The 18,405-nt window shown below is 46.0% G+C and overlaps 1 protein-coding gene across 1 annotated transcript in view; it reads left to right on the top strand.

Moving 5' to 3' along the window:
• vwf (von Willebrand factor) overlaps positions 1 to 18,405 on the top strand; it is a 186,683-nt gene that overhangs the window by 77,828 nt on the left and 90,450 nt on the right. The window contains exons 29-30 of the mRNA XM_071415668.1: positions 8,861 to 10,094; positions 18,240 to 18,386. Of these exons, the coding sequence (XP_071271769.1) occupies positions 8,861 to 10,094; positions 18,240 to 18,386 (1,381 nt within the window). The remainder of the gene's footprint in view (positions 1 to 8,860; positions 10,095 to 18,239; positions 18,387 to 18,405) is intronic.

Below are 18,405 nucleotides of genomic sequence, written 5' to 3' on the forward strand. Positions count from 1 at the left end.
ATACGAATAATAAGATCATACCTGTAACTTTAGCTTGCGAGCCAACCAGCTAACATTAGCTAGTTAGCAAACGGTACACTTTAACTTGAAATGAAAATGACTTTGTCAGAATTAGAAACATGTAATATCTGAAAATGTAGCTAGCTAGACTATCTTACCCATAAACATCATCGTTGGCCACTTCTCCCTGTCACGGATGCCCTTAGTGTGAAGATGTAATCTGGAGACAGGTGTTTTATCCATCTCTAATTCCACTGATTTCAAAACTTGGTCCTCCAGAAAGGGGAGAGCAACACTGATGCAGTTCTACTAAGCAATATATTTAAAGAAAAAGCCACGTTAGACAGGATTACCTAAACATACTAACGAGCTCAAATAGACAGAAGCGTGTTGAAACTCATCTCTCGGGCATTTCCAGACCACTCATTATATCAGCCAATCATGGCTAGCAGGAAGGTTGCTGGCTTTCTCTGTGGCTAAACCCGCTAGGATCGTAATTTAACAATTGTATTTGTATTTACAGATGCCATACAAGATTGTTATTGAGGCACATGAAAGTTAACATGTTTCAGAAGGCATTTCTACCAAAAAACGCATTTTGATAAAAATATTACGTTCAAACAGCTCTCCTGTGAAGTAGTGACCCGCGACATACGCCTAGTTTCCTGAAACAGGTCACATTTAGGCTTGGTCTATTTAGTAGGCTATTCTGCTATTATATTTGGGTATTTTCTTTTTATGAAATACATAAACCCTCTTAGGCCTCACTCCCTATCTGAGATATCTGCTGCAGGCCTCATCCTCCACAGACAAAACCCGTTCTGCCAGTCACATTCTGTTAAAGGTCCCCAAAGCACACACATCCCTGGGTCGCTCGTCTTTTCAGTTTGTTTGAGCAACTGGAACGAGCTGCAACAAACACTCAAACTGGACAGTTCATCTCCATCTCTACATTCCCACTGACACTCATACTGACACTCATACTGACACTCATACTGACACTCATACTGACACTCATACTGACACTCATACTGACACTCATACTGACACTCATACTGACACTCATACTGACACTCATACTGACACTCATACTGACACTCATACTGACACTCATACTGACACTCATACTGACACTCATACTGACACTCATACTGACACTCATACTGACACTCATACTGACACTCATACTGACACTCATACTGACACTCATACTGACACTCATACTGACACTCATACTGACACTCATACTGACACTCATACTGACAGTTGTGGCTGCTTTGCCTGTAGTATTGTTGTCTCTACCTTCTTGCCCTGTGTGCTGTTGTCTGTGCCCAATAATGTTTGTACCACGTTTGTGCTGCTACCATGTTGTGTTGCTACCATGTTGTTGTCATGTTGTGTTGCTGCCATGTTGTGCTACTGCCATGTTGTGTTGCTGCCATGTTGTGTTGCTACCATGTTGTGCTACTGCCATGTTGTGTTGCTACCATGTTGTTGTCATGTTGTGTTGCTGCCATGTTGTGTTGCTACCATGTTGTGTTGTTTAATGTTGTGTTGCTACCATATTGTGTTGCTACCATGTTGTTGTCATGTTGTGTTGCTACCATGTTGTTGTCATGGTGTGTTAATACAATTTTGTGTTGTGTTGTTTTCTTAGGTCTCTCTCTTTATGTAGTGTTGTGGTGTCTCTCTTTATGTAGTGTTGTGGTGTCTCTCTTTATGTAGTGTTGTGGTGTCTCTCTTTATGTAGTGTTGTGGTGTCTCTTTATGTAGTGTTGTGGTGTCTCTCTTTATGTAGTGTTGTGGTGTCTCTCTATATGTAGTGTTGTGGTGTCTCTCTTTATGTAGTGTTGTGGTGTCTCTCTTTATGTAGTGTTGTGGTGTCTCTCTTTATGTAGTGTTGTGGTGTCTCTCTTTATGTAGTGTTGTGGTGTCTCTCTTTATGTAGTGTTGTGGTGTCTCTCTTTATGTAGTGTTGTGGTGTCTCTTTATGTAGTGTTGTGGTGTCTCTCTTTATGTAGTGTTGTGGTGTCTTTATGTAGTGTTGTGGTGTCTCTCTTTATGTAGTGTTGTGGTGTCTCTCTTTATGTAGTGGTGTGGTGTTTCTCTTTATGTAGTGTTGTGGTGTCTCTATTTATGTAGTGGTGTGGTGTCTTTATGTAGTGATGTGGTGTCTCTCTTTATGTAGTGTTGTGGTGTCTCTTTATGTAGTGTTGTGGTGTCTCTTTATGTAGTGTTGTGGTGTCTCTTTATGTAGTGTTGTGGTGTCTCTTTATGTAGTGATGTGGTGTCTCTTTATGTAGTGATGTGGTGTCTCTCTTTATGCAGTGTTGTCTCTCTTTATGTAGTGGTGTGGTGTCTCTCTTTATGTAGTGTTGTGGTGTCTCTCTTTATGTAGTGTTGTGGTGTCTCTCTTTATGTAGTGTTGTCTCTCTTTATGTAGTGTAGTGGTGTCTCTCTTTATGCAGTGTTGTCTCTCTTTATGTAGTGTTGTGGTGTCTCTCTTTATGCAGTGTTGTCTCTATTTATGTAGTGGTGTGGTGTCTTTATGTAGTGATGTGGTGTCTCTCTTTATGTAGTGTTGTGGTGTCTCTTTATGTAGTGTTGTGGTGTCTCTTTATGTAGTGTTGTGGTGTCTCTTTATGTAGTGTTGTGGTGTCTCTCTTTATGCAGTGTTGTCTCTCTTTATGTAGTGGTGTGGTGTCTCTCTCTCTATGTAGTGTTGTGGTCTCTCTTTATGTAGTGTTGTGGTGTCTCTCTATATGTAGTGTTGTGGTGTCTCTCTTTATGTAGTGTTTTGGTGTCTCTCTTTATGTAGTGTTGTGTTGTCTCTCTTTATGCAGTGTTGTGGTGTCTCTCTTTATGTAGTGTTGTCTCTCTTTATGTAGTGTTGTCTCTCTTTATGTAGTGTTGTGGTGTCTCTCTTTATGTAGTGTTGTGGTGTCTCTCTTTATGTAGTGTTGTGGTGTCTCTCTTTATGTAGTGTTGTGGTGTCTCTCTTTATGTAGTGTTGTGGTGTCTCTCTTTATGTAGTGTTGTGTTGTCTCTCTTTATGCAGTGTTGTGGTGTCTCTCTTTATGTAGTGGTGTCTCTCTTTATGTAGTGTTGTGGTGTCTCTCTTTATGTAGTGTTGTGGTGTCTCTTTATGTAGTGTTGTGGTGTCTCTCTTTATGTAGTGTTGTGGTGTCTCTCTTTATGTAGTGTTGTGGTGTCTTTATGTAGTGATGTGGTGTCTCTCTTTATGTAGTGTTGTGGTGTCTCTCTCTATGTAGTGTTGTGGTGTCTCTCTTTATGTAGTGTTGTGGTGTCTCTCTTTATGTAGTGTAGTGGTGTCTCTCTTTATGTAGTGTTGTGGTGTCTTTATGTAGTGATGTGGTGTCTCTCTTTATGTAGTGTAGTGGTGTCTCTCTTTATGTAGTGTTGTGGTGTCTTTATGTAGTGATGTGGTGTCTCTCTTTATGTAGTGTTGTGGTGTCTCTTTATGTAGTGTTGTGGTGTCTCTCTTTATGTAGTGTTGTGGTGTCTCTCATTATGTAGTGTTGTGGTGTCTCTTTATGTAGTGTTGTGGTGTCTCTCTTTATGTAGTGTTGTGGTGTCTCTCTTTATGTAGTGTTGTGGTGTCTCTCTTTATGTAGTGTTGTGGTGTCTCTTTATGTAGTGTTGTGTTGTCTCTCTTTATGTAGTGTTGTGGTGTCTCTCTTTATGTAGTGTTGTGGTGTCTCTTTCTATGTAGTGTTGTGGTGTCTCTCTTTATGTAGTGTTGTGGTGTCTTTATGTAGTGATTTGGTGTCTCTCTTTATGTAGTGTTGTGGTGTCTCTTTATGTAGTGTTGTGGTGTCTCTCTTTATGTAGTGTTGTGGTGTCTCTCATTATGTAGTGTTGCGGTGTCTCTCTTTATGTAGTGTTGTGGTGTCTCTCTTTATGTAGTGTTGTGGTGTCTCTTTATGTAGTGTTGTGTTGTCTCTCTTTATGTAGTGTTGTGGTGTCTCTCTCTATGTAGTGTTGTGGTGTCTCTCTTTATGTAGTGTTGTGGTGTCTCTTTATGTAGTGTTGTGTTGTCTCTCTTTATGTAGTGTTGTGGTGTCTCTCTTTATGTAGTGTTGTGGTGTCTCTCTTTATGTAGTGTTGTGGTGTCTCTTTATGTAGTGTTGTGTTGTCTCTCTTTATGTAGTGTTGTGGTGTCTCTCTTTATGTAGTGATGTGTTGTCTCTATTTAGTGTTGTGGTGTCTCTCTTTATCTAGTGTTGTGGTGTCTCTCTTTATGTAGTGTTGTGGTGTCTCTCGTTATGTAGTGTTTTGGTGTCTCTTTATGTAGTGTCGTGGTGTCTCTCTTTATGTAGTGTTAATGACAGGGTCTAGTCAGAGTTGGTTAATGACAGGGTCTAGTCAGAGTTGGTTAATGACAGGGTCTAGTCAGAGTTGGTTAATGACAGGGTCTAGTCAGAGTTGGTTAATGACAGGGTCTAGTCAGAGTTGGTTAATGACAGGGTCTAGTCAGAGTTGGTTAATGACAGGGTCTAGTCAGAGTTGGTTAATGACAGGGTCTAGTCAGAGTTGGTTAATGACAGGGTCTAGTCAGAGTTGGTTAATGACAGGGTCTAGTCAGAGTTGGTTAATGACAGGGTCTAGTCAGAGTTGGTTAATGACAGGGTCTAGTCAGAGTTGGTTAATGACAGGGTCTAGTCAGAGTTGGTTAATGACAGGGTCTTATCAGAGTTGGTTAATGACAGGGTCTAGTCAGAGTTGGTTAATGACAGGGTCTAGTCAGAGTTGGTTAATGACAGGGTCTTATCAGAGTTGGTTAATGACAGGGTTTAGTCAGAGTTGGTTAATGACAGGGTCTAGTCAGAGTTGGTTAATGACAGGGTCTAGTCAGAGTTGGTTAATGACAGGGTCTAGTCAGAGTTGGTTAATGACAGGGTCTAGTCAGAGTTGGTTAATGACAGGGTCTAGTCAGAGTTGGTTAATGACAGGGTCTAGTCAGAGTTGGTTAATGACAGGGTCTAGTCAGAGTTGGTTAATGACAGGGTCTAGTCAGAGTTGGTTAATGACAGGGTCTAGTCAGAGTTGGTTAATGACAGGGTCTAGTCAGAGTTGGTTAATGACAGGGTCTAGTCAGAGTTGGTTAATGACAGGGTCTTATCAGAGTTGGTTAATGACAGGGTCTAGTCAGAGTTGGTTAATGACAGGGTCTTATCAGAGTTGGTTAATGACAGGGTCTAGTCAGAGTTGGTTAATGACAGGGTCTAGTCAGAGTTGGTTAATGACAGGGTCTAGTCAGAGTTGGTTAATGACAGGGTCTAGTCAGAGTTGGTTAATGACAGGGTCTAGTCAGAGTTGGTTAATGACAGGGTCTAGTCAGAGTTGGTTAATGACAGGGTCTTGTCAGAGTTGGTTAATGACAGGGTCTAGTCAGAGTTGGTTAATGACAGGGTCTAGTCAGAGTTGGTTAATGACAGGGTCTAGTCAGAGTTGGTTAATGACAGGGTCTAGTCAGAGTTGGTTAATGACAGGGTCTAGTCAGAGTTGGTTAATGACAGGGTCTAGTCAGAGTTGGTTAATGACAGGGTCTAGTCAGAGTTGATTAATGACAGGGTCTTATCAGAGTTGGTTAATGACAGGGTCTAGTCAGAGTTGGTTAATGACAGGGTCTAGTCAGAGTTGGTTAATGACAGGGTCTAGTCAGAGTTGGTTAATGACAGGGTCTAGTCAGAGTTGGTTAATGACAGGGTCTAGTCAGATTTGGTTAATGACAGGGTCTAGTCAGAGTTGGTTAATGACAGGGTCTAGTCAGAGTTGGTTAATGACAGGGTCTAGTCAGATTTGGTTAATGACAGGGTCTAGTCAGAGTTGGTTAATTACAGGGTCTAGTCAGAGTTGGTTAATGACAGGGTCTAGTCAGAGTTGGTTAATGACAGGGTCTAGTCAGAGTTGGTTAATGACAGGGTCTAGTCAGAGTTGGTTAATGACAGGGTCTAGTCAGAGTTGGTTAACGACAGGGTCTAGTCAGAGTTGGTTAATGACAGGGTCTAGTCAGAGTTGGTTAATGACAGGGTCTAGTCAGAGTTGGTTAATGACAGGGTCTTATCAGAGTTGGTTAATGACAGGGTCTAGTCAGAGTTGGTTAATGACAGGGTCTAGTCAGAGTTGGTTAATGACAGGGTCTAGTCAGAGTTGGTTAATGACAGGGTCTAGTCAGAGTTGGTTAATGACAGGGTCTAGTCAGAGTTGGTTAATGACAGGGTCTAGTCAGAGTTGGTTAATGACAGGGTCTAGTCAGAGTTGGTTAATGACAGGGTCTAGTCAGAGTTGGTTAATGACAGGGTCTAGTCAGAGTTGGTTAATGACAGGGTCTTATCAGAGTTGGTTAATGACAGGGTCTAGTCAGAGTTGGTTAATGACAGGGTCTAGTCAGAGTTGGTTAATGACAGGGTCTAGTCAGAGTTGGTTAATGACAGGGTCTAGTCAGAGTTGGTTAATGACAGGGTCTAGTCAGAGTTGGTTAATGACAGGGTCTAGTCAGAGTTGGTTAATGACAGGGTCTTGTCAGAGTTGGTTAATGACAGGGTCTAGTCAGAGTTGGTTAATGACAGGGTCTAGTCAGAGTTGGTTAATGACAGGGTCTAGTCAGAGTTGGTTAATGACAGGGTCTAGTCAGAGTTGGTTAATGACAGGGTCTAGTCAGAGTTGGTTAATGACAGGGTCTTATCAGAGTTGGTTAATGACAGGGTCTAGTCAGAGTTGGTTAATGACAGGGTCTAGTCAGAGTTGGTTAATGACAGGGTCTAGTCAGAGTTGGTTAATGACAGGGTCTAGTCAGAGTTGGTTAATGACAGGGTCTAGTCAGAGTTGGTTAATGACAGGGTCTAGTCAGAGTTGGTTAATGACAGGGTCTAGTCAGAGTTGGTTAATGACAGGGTCTAGTCAGAGTTGGTTAATGACAGGGTCTTGTCAGAGTTGGTTAATGACAGGGTCTAGTCAGAGTTGGTTAATGACAGGGTCTAGTCAGAGTTGGTTAATGACAGGGTCTAGTCAGAGTTGGTTAATGACAGGGTCTAGTCAGAGTTGGTTAATGACAGGGTCTAGTCAGAGTTGGTTAATGACAGGGTCTTATCAGAGTTGGTTAATGACAGGGTCTAGTCAGAGTTGGTTAATGACAGGGTCTAGTCAGAGTTGGTTAATGACAGGGTCTAGTCAGAGTTGGTTAATGACAGGGTCTAGTCAGAGTTGGTTAATGACAGGGTCTAGTCAGAGTTGGTTAATGACAGGGTCTTGTCAGAGTTGGTTAATGACAGGGTCTAGTCAGAGTTGGTTAATGACAGGGTCTAGTCAGAGTTGGTTAATGACAGGGTCTAGTCAGAGTTGGTTAATGACAGGGTCTAGTCAGATTTGGTTAATGACAGGGTCTAGTCAGAGTTGGTTAATGACAGGGTCTAGTCAGAGTTGGTTAATGACAGGGTCTAGTCAGATTTGGTTAATGACAAGGTCTAGTCAGAGTTGGTTAATTACAGGGTCTAGTCAGAGTTGGTTAATGACAGGGTCTAGTCAGAGTTGGTTAATGACAGGGTCTAGTCAGAGTTGGTTAATGACAGGGTCTAGTCAGAGTTGGTTAATGACAGGGTCTAGTCAGAGTTGGTTAATGACAGGGTCTAGTCAGAGTTGGTTAATGACAGGGTCTAGTCAGAGTTGGTTAATGACAGGGTCTAGTCAGAGTTGGTTAATGACAGGGTCTTATCAGAGTTGGTTAATGACAGGGTCTAGTCAGAGTTGGTTAATGACAGGGTCTAGTCAGAGTTGGTTAATGACAGGGTCTAGTCAGAGTTGGTTAATGACAGGGTCTAGTCAGAGTTGGTTAATGACAGGGTCTAGTCAGAGTTGGTTAATGACAGGGTCTAGTCAGAGTTGGTTAATGACAGGGTCTAGTCAGAGTTGGTTAATGACAGGGTCTAGTCAGAGTTGGTTAATGACAGGGTCTTGTCAGAGTTGGTTAATGACAGGGTCTAGTCAGAGTTGGTTAATGACAGGGTCTAGTCAGAGTTGGTTAATGACATTGTCTAGTCAGAGTTGGTTAATGACAGGGTCTAGACAGAGTTGGTTAATGACAGGGTCTAGTCAGAGTTGGTTAATGACAGGGTCTAGTCAGAGTTGGTTAATGACAGGGTCTTATCAGAGTTGGTTAATGACAGGGTCTAGTCAGAGTTGGTTAATGACAGGGTCTAGTCAGAGTTGGTTAATGACAGGGTCTAGTCAGAGTTGGTTAATGACAGGGTCTAGTCAGAGTTGGTTAATGACAGGGTCTAGTCAGAGTTGGTTAATGACAGGGTCTTGTCAGAGTTGGTTAATGACAGGGTCTAGTCAGAGTTGGTTAATGACAGGGTCTAGTCAGAGTTGGTTAATGACAGGGTCTAGTCAGAGTTGGTTAATGACAGGGTCTAGTCAGAGTTGGTTAATGACAGGGTCTAGTCAGAGTTGGTTAATGACAGGGTCTAGTCAGAGTTGGTTAATGACAGGGTCTAGTCAGAGTTGGTTAATGACAGGGTCTAGTCAGAGTTGGTTAATGACAGGGTCTAGTCAGAGTTGGTTAATGACAGGGTCTAGTCAGAGTTGGTTAATGACAGGGTCTAGTCAGAGTTGGTTAATGACAGGGTCTTATCAGAGTTGGTTAATGACAGGGTCTAGTCAGATTCAAATTTCTTGGACCTCTAGTCAAGAGCTATGACATGCAGCTACACACTTACACACACACACACACACACACACACAATGCCATCTTAAAACTGAGAGACTTTGTTATCCGATATTAGCCATATCTTTCATATTACATTGACTTCACTCCTAACTCCTGACCTCTAACCTCTAGGTTCAGAAGTGGTTGTTTAAGAAGACAGTGCGTGAGCTGCACTACAGTGGTGGTGATGCTGCGTTTCTAGACGAGGCGGTGAAGTATCTGGCAATCAACATCTATGACAAGAACAAGCGAGAACATGCCGGCCGCGTCGCTATCATCCTCACCGCCAGCGCCAATCCCCGGCCTCTCCGCTCCACCGTCAAGCTGCTTCGGAAGAAAGACATTACCACCCTGACGCTGGCGCTGGGTCCTGAGGCTAGCTGGACACAGGTTAATGACATCACGAAGGCCAAGCCTGACAACAGGGCTTACCAGCTGAACAGCGTGTCTGAGCTGCCGGACAACTTTATGGAGGTCACTGACTACCTCTGTACCCTGGGGCTGGAGCCGGAGACCCCCAAGTCCCCGCCCGTCAAGCCTGGCATGGCTAAACTTAGCCTTGGTACCACCACCACCACACAGCCTCCCCTGCTGGAGACCATCCCCACCCTGACCTCCACCCTGACCTCCACCCTGTCCCAACACCTCCCCAACCCCATACAGCCTACTGACATGGCCCCTACAACTACTTCTCCCTCTCCTTCCTCTCTCTCCTCCTCTTCCTCCCTCTCTTCCTCTCCAACCTCTAAATACGTGACATTTATCCTGGAAGGTTCTGACTCGGTTGGGGAGGTGGGATTTAACGCCTCTCTCCTCTTTCTGGAGGAAGTGATATCACAGCTGGCAGAGGAAGGGGAGGAGTCCGTGCGTGTTACAGTTATACAATACTCGGAAACGGTCACCGTGGAGATAACACGCTGGGAAATACGGTGGCAGAGAAACAAGTTGCTAAGGAGACTGCGGGAGATCCGCTGGAGGGGTGGGGACAAGACCAACACGGGTGCAGCAATTGGCCAGACCTACCAGGAAGTGATTACTGATAGGCCCTCCTCCACCCCTACCTCCCCCCAGCTAGTCTTCCTGGTGACAGAGAACCCCCCCACCGACGTGATCATGCGCCCCCCCTCCTCCCACACACACACCCGGGTGTATCCCATCGGGGTAGGGCCGAAGGTTAGAGAGGTGGACCTGATGCCTCTCAGCTCCCCACAGCGCCCCCTCATGGTGGAGGACTATACCAGCCTTACCTCTCTGGTTACCACTGTGGTTAATATCACCAGAAACTCCCTCTCTCCTCGCTCCCCCACCCTGCCTCCCCTAAGACTCACCCCCACACTGGCCCCCAGAGCCACCCTGCCTCCCTCAGGTAGAACACTCACACACTCACGCACACACACACAGAAACAAACACATATATACACTGACTTTGTTGAGATGGTGCTGCAGTGGATTAAATTAAATTAAATTGTAAATGCTTACTTACAAGCCCTTAACCAACAATGCTGTTAAACATTTTTTTTAAATAAAATTAACAAATAAATAAAGAGCAGCAGTAAATAACAAAAGTGAGGCTATATACAGGGGGTACCTGTACAGAGTCAATGTGGAGGCTATATACAGGGGGTACCTGTACAGAGTCAATGTGGAGGCTATATACAGGGGGTACCTGTATAGCGTCAATGTGGAGGCTATATACAGGGGGTACCTGTACAGAGTCAATGTGGAGGCTATATACAGGGGGTACCGGTACAGAGTCAATGTGGAGGCTATATACAGGGTGTTACGGTACAGAGTCAATGTGGAGGCTATATAAAGGGGGTACCGGTACAGAGTCAATGTGGAGGCTATATACAGGGGGTACCGGTACAGAGTCAATGTGGAGGCTATATACAGGGTGTTACGGTACAGAGTCAATGTGAAGGCTATATACAGGGGGTACCGGTAAAGAGTCAATGTGGAGGCTATATACAGGGGGTACCGGTACAGAGTCAGTGTGGAGGCTATATACAGGGGTACCGGTACAGAGTCAATGTGGAGGCTATATACAGGGGGTACCGGTACAGAGTCAATGTGGAGGCTATATACAGGGGGGGTACCGGTACAGAGTAAATGTGGAGGCTATATACAGGGTGTTACGGTACAGAGTCAATGTGGAGGCTATATACAGGGGTTACATGTACAAAGTCAATGTGGAGGCTATATACAGGGGGGTACCGGTACAGGGTCAATGTGGAGGCTATATACAGGGGGTACCTGTACAGAGTCAATGTGGAGGCTATATACAGGGGGTACCGGTACAGAGTCAATGTGGAGGCTATATACAGGGGTTACATGTACAGAGTCAATGTGGAGGCTATATACAGGGGGTACCTGTACAGAGTCAATGTGGAGGCTATATACAGGGGGTACCGGTACAGAGTCAATGTGGAGGCTATATACAGGGGTTACATGTACAGAGTCAATTTGGAGGCTATATACAGGGGGTACCTGTACAGAGTCAATGTGGAGACTATATACAGGGGGTACCTGTACAGAGTCAATGTGGAGGCTATATACAGGGGGTACCGGTACAGAGTCAATGTGGAGGCTATATACAGGGGGTACCGGTACAGAGTCAATGTGGAGGCTATATACAGGGGGTACAGATACAGAGTCAATGTGGAGGCTATATACAGGGGGTACCGGTACAGAGTCAATGTGGAGGCTATATACAGGGGGTACCGGTACATAGTCAAAGTGGAGGCTATATACAGGGGGTACCGGTACAGAGTCAATGTGGAGGCTATATACAGGGGGTACCGGTACAGAGTCAATGTGGAGGCTATATACAGGGGTTACATGTACAGAGTCAATGTGGAGGCTATATACAGGGGGTACCTGTACAGAGTCAATGTGGAGGCTATATACAGGGGGTACCGGTACAGAGTCAATGTGGAGGCTATATACAGGGGTTACATGTACAGAGTCAATGTGGAGGCTATATACAGGGGGTACCTGTACAGAGTCAATGTGGAGACTATATACAGGGGGTACCTGTACAGAGTCAATGTGGAGGCTATATACAGGGGGTACCGGTACAGAGTCAATGTGGAGGCTATATACAGGGGGTACCGGTACAGAGTCAATGTGGAGGCTATATACAGGGGGTACAGATACAGAGTCAATGTGGAGGCTATATACAGGGGGTACCGGTACAGAGTCAATGTGGAGGCTATATACAGGGGGTACCGGTACAGAGTCAATGTGGAGGCTATATACAGGGGGTACCGGTACAGAGTCAATGTGGAGGCTATATACAGGGGGTACCTGTACAGAGTCAATGTGTGCGGGCACCGGTTAGTCGAGGTGATTGACGTAATATGTACATGTAGGTTGAGTTAGCTGCGGTCTTACGGGCTCCTGACCAATTCTGCTATTTTGTGTGTTTTCTTACACTGAGCTTAACTTAAATTTTATATAATATTTCCACCATTATTTCTTATGACCGAAAAGAGTTTCTGGACATCAGAACAGCAATCACTAACCTTGATTTGGATGATGAATTCTACATCAACGAGTCGGCAGCTCTACCCCGAGCCAGGCCCTGATCCCGGGACTCTAAATAAGAAGTGGCGGCCATAGAGAGGAAAGCGAGGTGGCAACATGACTAGACTACATTGGCATCTAGACCACTATTGGCCTCTGTTCTATCCCAGCCTGGTAGAGCAACTCCTCTACATCCCAGCCTGGTATAGCAACTCCTCTACATCCCAGCCTGGTATAGCAACTCCTCTACATCACAGCCTGGTAGAGCAACTCCTCTACATCACAGCCTGGTAGAGCAACTCCTCTACATCCCAGCCTGGTAGAGCAACTCCTCTACATCACAGCTTGGTATAGCAACTCCTCTACATCCCAGCCTGGTAGAGCAACTCCTCTACATCCCAGCCTGGTATAGCAACTCCTCTACATCCCAGCCTGGTATAGGAACTCCTCTACATCACAGCCTGGTAGAGCAACTCCTCTACATCCCAGCCTGGTAGAGCAACTCCTCTACATCCCAGCCTGGTAGAGCAACTCCTCTACATCCCAGCCTGGTATAGCAACTCCTCTACATCCCAGCCTGGTATAGCAACTCCTCTACATCACAGCCTGGTAGAGCAACTCCTCTACATCACAGCTTGGTATAGCAACTCCTCTACATCCCAGCCTGGTAGAGCAACTCCTCTACATCACAGCCTGGTATAGCAACTCCTCTACATCCCAGCCTGGTATAGCAACTCCTCTACATCCCAGCCTGGTATAGCAACTCCTCTACATCCCAGCCTGGTATAGGAACTCCTCTACATCCCAGCCTGGTATAGCAACTCCTCTACATCCCAGCCTGGTAGAGCAACTCCTCTACATCACAGCTTGGTATAGCAACTCCTCTACATCCCAGCCTGGTAGAGCAACTCCTCTACATCCCAGCCTGGTATAGCAACTCCTCTACATCACAGCCTGGTAGAGCAACTCCTCTACATCACAGCCTGGTATAGCAACTCCTCTACATCCCAGCCTGGTAGAGCAACTCCTCTACATCACAGCCTGGTAGAGCAACTCCTCTACATCCCAGCCTGGTAGAGCAACTCCTCTACATCCCAGCCTGGTATAGCAACTCCTCTACATCCCAGCCTGGTATAGCAACTCCTCTACATCCCAGCCTGGTAGAGCAACTCCTCTACATCACAGCTTGGTATAGCAACTCCTCTACATCCCAGCCTGGTATAGCAACTCCTCTACATCCCAGCCTGGTATAGCAACTCCTCTACATCCCAGCCTGGTATAGCAACTCCTCTACATCCCAGCCTGGTATAGCAACTCCTCTACATCACAGCCTGGTATAGCAACTCCTCTACATCCCAGCCTGGTAGAGCAACTCCTCTACATCACAGCCTGGTAGAGCAACTCCTCTACATCCCAGCCTGGTAGAGCAACTCCTCTACATCCCAGCCTGGTATAGCAACTCCTCTACATCCCAGCCTGGTATAGCAACTCCTCTACATCCCAGCCTGGTAGAGCAACTCCTCTACATCACAGCTTGGTATAGCAACTCCTCTACATCCCAGCCTGGTATAGCAACTCCTCTACATCCCAGCCTGGTATAGCAACTCCTCTACATCACAGCCTGGTAGAGCAACTCCTCTACATCCCAGCCTGGTATAGCAACTCCTCTACATCCCAGCCTGGTATAGCAACTCCTCTACATCCCAGCCTGGTATAGCAACTCCTCTAGATCCCAGCCTGGTATAGCAACTCCTCTACATCCCAGCCTGGTATAGCAACTCCTCTACATCCCAGCCTGGTATAGCAACTCCTCTACATCCCAGCCTGGTAGAGCAACTCCTCTACATCACAGCCTGGTAGAGCAACTCCTCTACATCCCAGCCTGGTATAGGAACTCCTCTACATCCCAGCCTGGTATAGCAACTCCTCTACATCCCAGCCTGGTATAGCAACTCCTCAACATCACAGCCTGGTAGAGCAACTCCTCTACATCCCAGCCTGGTATAGCAACTCCTCTACATCCCAGCCTGGTATAGCAACTCCTCTACATCACAGCCTGGTATAGCAACTCCTCTACATCACAGCCTGGTATAGCAACTCCTCTACATCCCAGCCTGGTATAGCAACTCCTCTACATCACAGCCTGGTATAGCAACTCCTCTACATCCCAGCCTGGTAGAGCAACTCCTCTACATCACAGCCTGGTATAGCAACTCCTCTACATCCCAGCCTGGTATAGCAACGCCTCTACATCACAGCCTGGTATAGCAACTCCTCTACATCCCAGCCTGGTATAGCAACTCCTCTAAATCCCAGCCTGGTAGAGCAACTCCTCTACATCACAGCCTGGTATAGCAACTCCTCTACATCACAGCCTGGTATAGCAACTCCTCTACATCCCAGCCTGGTATAGCAACTCCTCTACATCCCAGCCTGGTATAGGAACTCCTCTACATCACAGCCTGGTATAGCAACTCCTCTACATCCCAGCCTGGTAGAGCAACTCCTCTACATCCCAGCCTGGTAGAGCAACTCCTCTACATCACAGCCTGGTATAGCAACTCCTCTACATCCCAGCCTGGTATAGCAACTCCTCTACATCCCAGCCTGGTATAGCAACTCCTCTACATCCCAGCCTGGTAGAGCAACTCCTCTACATCCCAGCCTGGTAGAGCAACTCCTCTACATCACAGCCTGGTAGAGCAACTCCTCTACATCCCAGCCTGGTAGAGCAACTCCTCTACATCCCAGCCTGGTATAGCAACTCCTCTACATCCCAGCCTGGTAGAGCAACTCCTCTACATCACAGCCTGGTATAGCAACTCCTCTACATCACAGCCTGGTAGAGCAACTCCTCTACATCCCAGCCTGGTAGAGCAACTCCTCTACATCCCAGCCTGGTATAGCAACTCCTCTACATTCCAGCCTGGTAGAGCAACTCCTCTACATCCCAGCCTGGTAGAGCAACTCCTCTACATCACTGCCTGCCCTCCAGGACACCTACAACAACAGGTGTCGCAGGAAAGACAATAAGGTCATCAGGGACGTCAGCCATCTGAGCCATGACCTGTTCTCCCCACTTCCATCAGTCAGACGTGGGCAGTATAGCAGCGTCATGGCAAAAACTGGAAGATTGGCAAATGGTTTCTACTCCCCCAGACCATAAGGCTGTTGAATAGCCACCACTAGTCAGCTACCTGCTCTCCCTGTCCTGGTCCTGCCACCAGACTTCCTGCTCCACAATGGACATGTATCAGTCTTACAGTTATTATTATGATTATTATAAATTATGATTATCATTGTTTTTAACTTCTCTTTTTGACTGTTGGAGCTCAGAGCTTCAGAATTTCACTGTAGTCTGCAATTACATCTGCGACCCTGTACATGTGACTAATAAAGTCATCTAATCATCTACAGGGCTGTTTTGCTAGCAGAGACTAGAATACGTTTCAGGAATCATCTGATAACATTGAGGGGTTTATCACATCAGTCAATAAGTGGCTCCACAGTGACCATACGTTTCTATTCCAACCAAAAGCCATTGATTACAGACAACATCGTACTGAGCTAAAGGCTAGAGCTGCCACTTTCAAGGAACGGAACACTTATCCGGATGCTTATAATGAAACCCACTACGCCTTCCAACAAACCATCAAACAGGCAAAGCATAAATACAACATATTATACAAGGTAACCTGCCTAAATGACTACCAAATCTGACTAAAAATATATCCTCATGATTCCTGCTTACAACCAAACACAAAAGCAGGACGTACCAGTGACTCGCTCATTAACTGTGGTCAGATGACGCAGAAGCTAAGCTACAGAACTGTTTTGCTAGCACAGACTGGAACATGTTCCAGGATTTATCCAAAAGCATTGAGAAGTATACCACCTCAGTCACCGGCTTCATCAATAAGTGCATCAATGACGTTGTCCCCACAGTCACCATACGTACATACCCCAACCGGAAGCCATGGATTACAGGCAAAATCCGCACTGAGCTAAAGGGTAGAGATGCCAATTTCAAGGAGCGGGACTCTAACCCGGATGCTTATAAGAAATCCCGCTATGCCCTCTGAACCATCAAACAGGCAAAGTGTCAATACAGGACTAAGATTGAATCCTACTACACTGATGCTCATCAGATGTGGCAGGACATGCAAACTATTACGGACTATAAAGGGAATCCCAGCCATGAGCTGCCCAGTGACACAAGCCTACCAGACGAGCTAAATTACTCCTGTGTACGCTTCGAACACTGAAGCATGCATGAGAGCACCAGCTGTTCTGGATGACTGTGTGATCACGCTCGCCGTAGCCGATGTGAGTAAGCCCTTTAAACAGGTCAACATTCACAAGGCCACAGGGCTAGGCGGATTACCAGGGGGTATTCTCCGAGCATGCGCTGACCAACTGGTAAGTGTCTTCACTGAAATGTTCAACCTGGCAAAGACTGTAATAGCTACATGTTTCACAATGGTTCCTGTGCCCAAGAACACCAAGGTAACCTGCCTAAATGACTACCGACCCGTAGCACTCACATCTGTTGCCATGAAGTGCTTTGAAAGGCTGGTCATGGTTTCAAATAAGCACCATCATCCCAGAAACCCTAGAGGCATTCAATTTGCATACCGCACCAACAGATCCACAGATTATGCAATCTCTATTGCACTCAACACTGCCCTGTCCCACCTGCACAAAAGGAACACCTACTTGAGAATGCTACAGATCAGCAGTCAACACCATAGTGCCCTCAAAGCTGATCACTATGCTAAGGACCCTGGGACTAAACACCTCCCTCTGCAACTGGATTCAGGATTTCCTGACGGGCCACCCCCAGGTGGTGAGGGTAGGCAACAACCCGTCCGCCACGCTGATCCTCAACATTGGGACTCCTCAGGGGTGCGTGCTTAGTCCCTTCCTGTATCCCTGTTCACCCATGACTGCGCGGCCATGCACATAGGGAGGAGGTCAGAGACCTGGCAGTGTGGTTCCAGGACAACAACCTCTACCTCAACTTGACCAAGACAAAGCAGATGATCGTGGACTACAGGAAAAGGAGGGCAGAGCACGCCCCCATTCTCATCGACAGGGCTGTAGTGGAGCAGGTTGAGAGCTTTAAGTTCCTTGGTAACCAACAAACTATCATGGTTCAAACATACCAAGACAGTCGCGAAGAGAGCACGACAATGCGTGTTCCCCCTCAGGAGACTGAAAAGATTTGGCATGGGTCTTCAGATTCTCAAAATGTTCAACAGCTGCACCCTAACTGGTTGAATCACCGCCTGGAATGTCAACTGCAAGACGTTACAGAGGGTAGTGCATACGGTCTGCTACTGAGGCCAAGCTTCCTGCAATCCAGGACCTCTATACCAGGAGGTGTCAAAAGAAGGCCCTAAAAATTGCCAAAGACTCCCGCCACCTAGTCATATACTGTTCTCTCTGATACTGCACGGCAAGCGGTACCGGAGAGCCAAGTCTAGGTCCAGAAGGCTTCTTAAGACTGCTGAACATCTAATCACATGGCTACCCAGACTATTTGAATTGACCTCCCCCCTTTTTTACGCTGCTGCTACTTGCTGTTTATTATTTATACATAGTCACTTTACCCCTACCTACATGTACATAATACATAAATTACCTCGACTAACCTGTACCCCTGCACATTGACTCGTTGCCAGTACCCCTTGTATATAGCCTCGTTATTGTTATTTTATTGTTGCTTTTCTATTTTTGACTTTAGTTTATTTAGTAAATATTTTTCTTAACACTTATCTTTCTTAAAACTGCATTGTTGGTTAAGGGATTGTACATAAGAATTTCACGGTAAGGTGTGCTACACCCGTTGTATTAGGCGCATGTGACAAATAACATTTGATTTGATACACCCACACACCACACCCACATTTGTGAATATAGATGAGGTCTGGTGAATTCCTCTACTACTCTGTGATTGGTTGATATCCTGTGACCTCTGACCCAGTGCCATGCAGGAAGCCGATGGATGTCCTGTTCCTGCTGAGAGGCGGGAATAGGGCGGGGCCAGAGACTGACGGGCAGCCAGAGGGCGGGACAGAATTTGAGGACATGAAGACGTTTGTCAAAGCCTTCGTCAACAGCGCTGATATTGGTACGCCTGCTGGCCAATC

This window comes from Salvelinus alpinus, chromosome 9 (assembly GCF_045679555.1).
Source record: "Salvelinus alpinus chromosome 9, SLU_Salpinus.1, whole genome shotgun sequence".
NCBI lineage: Eukaryota > Metazoa > Chordata > Actinopteri > Salmoniformes > Salmonidae > Salvelinus > Salvelinus alpinus.